Source organism: Lucilia cuprina, chromosome 2 (assembly GCF_022045245.1).
Source record: "Lucilia cuprina isolate Lc7/37 chromosome 2, ASM2204524v1, whole genome shotgun sequence".
Taxonomy (NCBI): domain Eukaryota; kingdom Metazoa; phylum Arthropoda; class Insecta; order Diptera; family Calliphoridae; genus Lucilia; species Lucilia cuprina.
The window spans coordinates 7,045,514-7,052,070 of record NC_060950.1 but is presented as its reverse complement, the minus strand read 5'-3'; the positions used below and the strand labels follow the sequence as shown (position 1 = coordinate 7,052,070).

General features: G+C 31.7%; 1 protein-coding gene across 1 annotated transcript in view; it reads right to left on the bottom strand.

Annotated features, from left to right (window-relative positions):
• Nucleotides 1-3,316: 3,316 nt before the first annotated feature.
• LOC111681703 overlaps nt 3,317-6,557 on the bottom strand; it is a 35,104-nt gene continuing 31,863 nt past the window's right edge. Inside the window, exon 3 of the mRNA XM_023443591.2 lies at nt 3,317-5,070. Within this exon, the coding sequence (XP_023299359.2) occupies nt 3,580-5,070 (1,491 nt within the window). The 3' untranslated portion in view covers nt 3,317-3,579. The remainder of the gene's footprint in view (nt 5,071-6,557) is intronic.

Below are 6,557 nucleotides of genomic sequence, written 5' to 3'. Positions count from 1 at the left end.
ATACATAAACACTGCAAAATATCTTGCAAATTTGTCCAAAATAAAGTTTAATTAGGTTTTTCAAGCTTTCGTTAAGTTCAAAATTTGTATTAAACTGGTTTCTTATTGAAGTTTGGAGGCTGCATATGCATATATAGTAGTTATGTTAAGTTGTTGAAACTTTAAAGTTTTAAATTTGCTCAAAACTTTAAAGCTTTTTCAAGTCTTATACATAAATACTGCAAAATATCTTGCAAATTTGTCTTAGGGCCCAAAAAAAAGTTTCGTTGGGTCCTAGAAACATTCGTTAAGTTCTTTAAAATGTTTCTTATTAACTGTAAAGTCTGCATATGCAAACATTTTATGAAAATACCTTTTAGTTTCGAAAAAAAAGTTTTGTTAAATTCGTCAAACTTTTATTAAGTTTGAAATTTGGCTGAAAGCCAGAAAAATTATGTTTCGTTAGGTTTTTCAAACATTCGTTAAGTTCAAAATCTGCCTTTTAAACATGTTTATAATTCACTTGTATAGTCTACATATGTAAAAATGTAATCAAAACTTTTTTTTAGTTTCGAAAATAACGTTTCGTTAAGTAAGTCAAACATTCATTAAGTTCGAAATTTTCAAAGATACTGAAAAGCAATTCATGTTTATATCTTGCAAATTTGGCTGAAGGCCAGAAAAATTATGTTTCGTTAGGTTTTTCAAACATTCGTTAAGTTTAAAATCTGCCTTGAAACTAGTTTCTAATTCACTTGTATAGTCTACATATGCAAAAATGTAATCAAAACTTTTTTTTAGTTTCGAAAATAACGTTTCGTTAAGTTAGTCAAACTTTCATGAAGTTTGAAATTTCCAATGGAACTGGAAAGCAATTCATGTTTAATGCATAAATACCGCAAAATCTCACAAATTTGGCTTAGTGTCAGAAAAACAATGTTTCGTTAGAATTTTTAAACATTCGTTAAGTTAAAAATCTGCCTTTCAACTTGTTTCTAATTCACGTGTAGAGTCTGTATATGTAAAAATGTAATCAAAACTTCTTTTAATTTTGGAAAAAACGTTTCGTTAAGTTCGTCAAACTTTCATGAAGTTTGTTTCGTTAGAATTTTTAAACATTCGTTAAGTTTAAAATCTGCCTTTCAACTTGTTTCTAATTCACGTGTAGAGTCTGTATATGTAAAAATGTAATTAAAACTTCTTTTAGTTTTGGAAAAAATGTTTCGTTAAGTTTGTCAAACTTTCATAAAGTTTGTTTCGTTAGGATTTTTTAAACATTCGTTATGTTCAAAATCTGCCATAAACTTGTTTGCAATTCACGTTTAAAGTTTGCATAGGCAAAAAATGTTATGAAAATTCCTTTTAGTTTCGAAAAAAAAAACTTTCGTTAAGTTCGTACTTAAAAAGCTTTTTCACATTTTTAATTGTTTAGAGGCGGAAGAGTTAGCGAAACTTTTTAGGCAAGGAATCTGTTGAAAAAAATGAGTGCAGATTGCTTTACCCTGGGCTGCCCTCGTAGTTTGCAGGTTAGCATACCTCTGTTGCCATTCCCGCCAACGCCGCCTACTCTGTGTTTTGTTGCAACAGTCTGTGACTTTAATGCTCTCTGCTAAGTTTAGAACTCTTCAGAGGCCTAAAAAATAATGGTTCCAGCATTATTTTTTTTTTTAAAATCTTCTTTCAATTTTTAATAAAAAGTTATAAAATAATTTGAAATTTGAAAAAATATATTCAAGTTTTTCAACTCTACCCTGCAGCCTGTCTGTGTAAACAATTTTCTCAACTATTTAAGTCTTTTAAGCCAAAAGAGTTTGTTCTATTTATTTTCCAAGAATTTTTCTATTTTATATAACCACCAGCTGTCTTACAGCATTTTTAAATAATAATTTTTTTCTTTGATAATTTCAAGCATTAGTTTCTTTTAGAAAAATTTCGTGTATATTTCTTTTCTGTTTTAGAATATTTTCTTAAAAGTATTTTTATGAAATAAAATGTTTAGTTATGTTGCTAAATGTACAATATAGAGAAGTATTAGTTTTTTTTTTAATAACTACGTTTTAAAGAAGAAGTTGAAACGAAACGATTTTTACGTACAATTTTTTTAGATAAATTTGTTGTGGCAAAACGATGATGCTGCTGCTGTTGATGATGAAGATGTTGCTTTGCTAAAGATGGGGAGGAGGAGGATGATAATGATGATGTTAATGTTGGTGATGTTGTTGCTGTTATTGAATTGCATGTAATTTTTTTAGATTTTGTGGTAATAGTTTTGTTTTTATTATTATTAATATTATTAGGAATAATAAGAGAAGCAAGATTATTTAATTGTTTTGATATTTTTGTATTTGTATTTAAAGAATTAACATTTCTTTTATGTAAATGATTATTATTATTATTAAATTTAATATGTTGTTGTTGTTGTTTAGTATTATAATGATTACGTTTTATTAAAGGATTTATGTTTTTATTATTATTATTATTAGTAGTAGTTGTTGTTGTTTCTGCTGAAATTATTGAAATATTGTTGTTGTTGTTGTTATTATTGTTATTAATATTTTTATTTGTTTTTGTATTAATAATAGAAATTGTCGCTTGTTTTTTTGTATTTTTACTACCATTTGCTGTAGTAAGTTTTAAAAAATGTACATTTTTATTAATACTAGTCTTAACACTATCATTTAAATAATTATATTTATTATTATTATAAATTGTATTATTATTATTATTATTATTATTATTATTATTATTAATATTAATATTATAATTAAACAACTGCTTATTACTATTAATTGTTTTATTTTTTAAATTACTAAAATTAATATTATTTTGCAAAAACATTTTATTATTTTGTTTAATTTTTAAGGTTTCTTTAACTTCATGTTTATCTTGTTGAACCTTATTATCCATATTTATTTGTTGTTGTTGTTGATTTTCTGTTATAAATTGTTTTAAATTGTTATTTTTTGTTTCAATAATATTATTTTTATTATTGATTTGAACATTTGTTTTGAAAGTTTTTTTAGAATTTTTATTGGAAAAATCTAAAGTTGTAGCTGACAACAGGGGAGTAGTTGCTAAGGAGTCTATAGCTGTGGTTTCTTCATTAACAATTTCTTCAAAAAGTTCATTTATTTTAAAAATTTTATGTTCTACCAAATATTCCTCTATTTCTGCTTTTGTTTGTTTATTAACATCCTCATCATCTACTACTGTTGTTGTTGTTTCTTTTTCATTATACTCCTCAAATTCCTGTAAACTTTCTTCAAATTCCTTTAATGCTTTAACTTGATTTGAAACATCGTCACCACCACCCGCATCCGCTTGCGCACCACCACCATCATTATTATAATCTACTTCTTCATCATCATCATCTGTTTGGTAGCTAATGTCGTCGTCACCTTCATTATCTTCATTCATATGATGTGGAGGATTATATTCTAGTTGTTGTTGTTTATGATGCCGTTGATGATGTGTGATTTGATGTTGTTTCAAGAAGGCTGTGTTGTTGTTATTGTTTTTGTTGAAAGCAACTTTATTATGTTGCAATTGTTGTTGTTGTTGCTGCTGCTGTTGCTGCTTGTTTATTGGGAGGCCGCGAAATCAAGACAGTTGTTTGGCCACAATAACACCAGGACGACACTGTTTTACTGCCGTAGTACTAATGGTAACATTACCTTGTGATCCCGCTGCTGTAGTACCGACTTTTGTTATTGTTGTACTGCCGCCAGCGGCATTTGTTTGAACCTTAAAAATAGCGGTGGGTGTAACATTTTGCGAAACAACCGAAGTTACGGTGACCCCACCACTTGAACTACCAGCTGCCACTGACGCTCCGCTCGACTTTGAAATATCTTTTTGTATGACCGCAGCACCGGCTTTCGTTAGGGTCATGGCCGTACCACCGCCACCCACAATAGTTACCTGTTTACTGCCACCCTTCAGCTGTAGGAAGGGTCGCAATTCCGCTAATGTTTTACGTTGTGCCACCACATGTTGTTTGTTGGTCAAAGCGAGTGGAGCATCTTGGCCTATTGCTCTTACCGCTTGGGTTTGTACCAACACCTTGTGCTGTTCACCATTGCTGTCGGTAAACAAATGATCGCCTTCTAGGTGGCGTATGGCTTCCACTATTGTTTCGAGATTTTGTCGTGAGCGTGTTAGACCACTCGTTTGTTCGATTTTCTCAGTTTTTACCTTTTTTAAAGTGGCATCCGTTATACGTTCCACCTCAACTTTGGGTGTGGCCTTAATAGCTGCCTGCAAGATGGGTTGTAACATGGCGGGTGTAGGAGAGTTGCCCTCGGCATAGGCTTTTGCTATAGCATTCACTGCTACCTCTTGCTCCGATTCGGTAGAGCTGGAGGACAGTACCACTTCTTCGTGCACATTATCTTCGGTTATGATTTCGGCTGCTGCGGCGGCTGCTTCACTATCCAATTCTTCGATGGTCGAGCAAACCACCACCTGCTGCTGGCCCGTTAATTCATCAATTTCTACATAGGAAAACTCTTCGCAATCTTCACGCAGCAAATTACCAGTGTGTTCGATTACTTCACGGGGAATGTAAGTGGTTGTGGTGGTGCCATCCGTCTCATCGGTTTCTACAGCGGAGGGTTGGGGTGCTGTTGCTACTGAATACAATTGGCGTTTGATCATTTGTAATTCTTCCTCCAAAATGGTACGTAAACGTCTTTCCTTATACAGCTGCTCTTTCAATTCGACCATTTCTTTTGTGTTCTGTTGCAATAGTATTTGAGCCTTTGTATTTACTGCCACCGTTCCACCAGCAGCATTTAATAAAGTCATTGGTTCTGGAGACATTGATCCGAGACCCTCATCGGAGGAATCACTTATGGTTTGAACATTGGCTACATTATCGGTTAGTTTGCGCTTCTTAACGGCTACACCTGTAACGTTTTCACCATTACTCCCGGCATCGGCATTTGTGCCACTACTACTTCCGCCACCTCCACCGCTGCCAGCTTCATGTTGGCCCAGTTGACGTTTCAGTTGGCTATTTTGTGCCAAGAGTTGTGTTTTTTGATTTTCCAATTCACAGATGTACTGCGATGTTTGCTGTAGTATAGCAGCCTAAAAAAAACAAAAGGGACATTCGTTAAAAATCTAAAAAATATATGGATAGATAGATTGATAAATAGATAGATAGATAGATAGATAGATAGATAGATAGATAGATAGATAGATAGATAGATAGATAATTAGATAGATAGATAATTAGATAGATAGATAATTATATAGATATATAATTAGATAGATAGATAGATAGATAGATAGATAGATAGATAGATAGATAGATAGATAGATACATAGATAGATAAATAGATATATAGATAGATAGATAGATAGATAGATAGATAGATAGATAGATAGATAGATAGATAGATATATAGATAGATATATAGATAAACGCATTCTTTCGTTATGCCTGCTTCCTTTTTCGTTTACAGAAAATTGTGACCTGCATTTGTATTCTTCATTTCTCCAAAACAGAGTGGAGCTTCAAATGCACACAAAAACAACAAGATACTTCAATAGAATGTTCGCATTTTACACTAATATGTTGATGAATATTTAAGTGTCTGTCTGCCAATGTAAATCGTAAATTGCTTGTTATTTAAATCGAGAATTTTGCGCGCCATTCAACAAGATCCAACTTGCCGAGTAACATATGACAACATGTATGTATGTGTAAACGTTTGGCCATGTCTAACATCGTTGTGTCACTTTGCGCTTTATGTGTGTGATTCGCATTTTGCATACAATTTGTTTGTTGTATGTATGTGTACCTATAGCGTAGAGTGGAGATTGTACTACATGTTAAGTTGGATTTAGCGCTGCATAATTGCATTCCAATGACGGTCACTGACATTTGGCATTGTTAAAGTAATACTATGTGGGTATGTGTGCATGTGCAAAGAGATATTTTTCTTTTGTTAATTTGTTAGATCTTTTAATGAAATTTATTTGAAAATGTGTTTAAGAATATTTTCTTAAAGAAATAAAGTAATGGATTTAGAAATTTTGCTACGAATAAAATACTCTATTTACACTGTAAGTAGTCATATTACATAACTATGTACATGTACCTACATATGTACCTAAAACTCTGTTGTTGCGAACGATATTCCAAAGGAAAAAACAACTGATTTAAATCAAACTTCACCTAATCACTGACAGAAGATGGTAGAAGATATCTACGGAAAAACTAGGTAAGAATTCCGGTCTAAGTAGTATAATAACAAGGGCCCGAATTATATGAAAATGTAAATATTTTTAAAATTTCTATTATAAATGATGTTTCTTTTCATAATAGGTTGGTACCTATTTCTACTGTCCACAGGATACCTTCATCTTTAAGCGATAATTTCTCTCGATTACGAATGCCAAACATATTTCAACCTACAATGTACATACATACATACAATGTATCTAACGAATGCATTTGTAGTTGTACTGTGCAATAAAATTGTAAAAACAACTGATTAAAACGCCGCCACCAATAACAACAAAAAATTACAGAACTAAATGCCGGTAATTTAAATTAAGCACAAATAAAA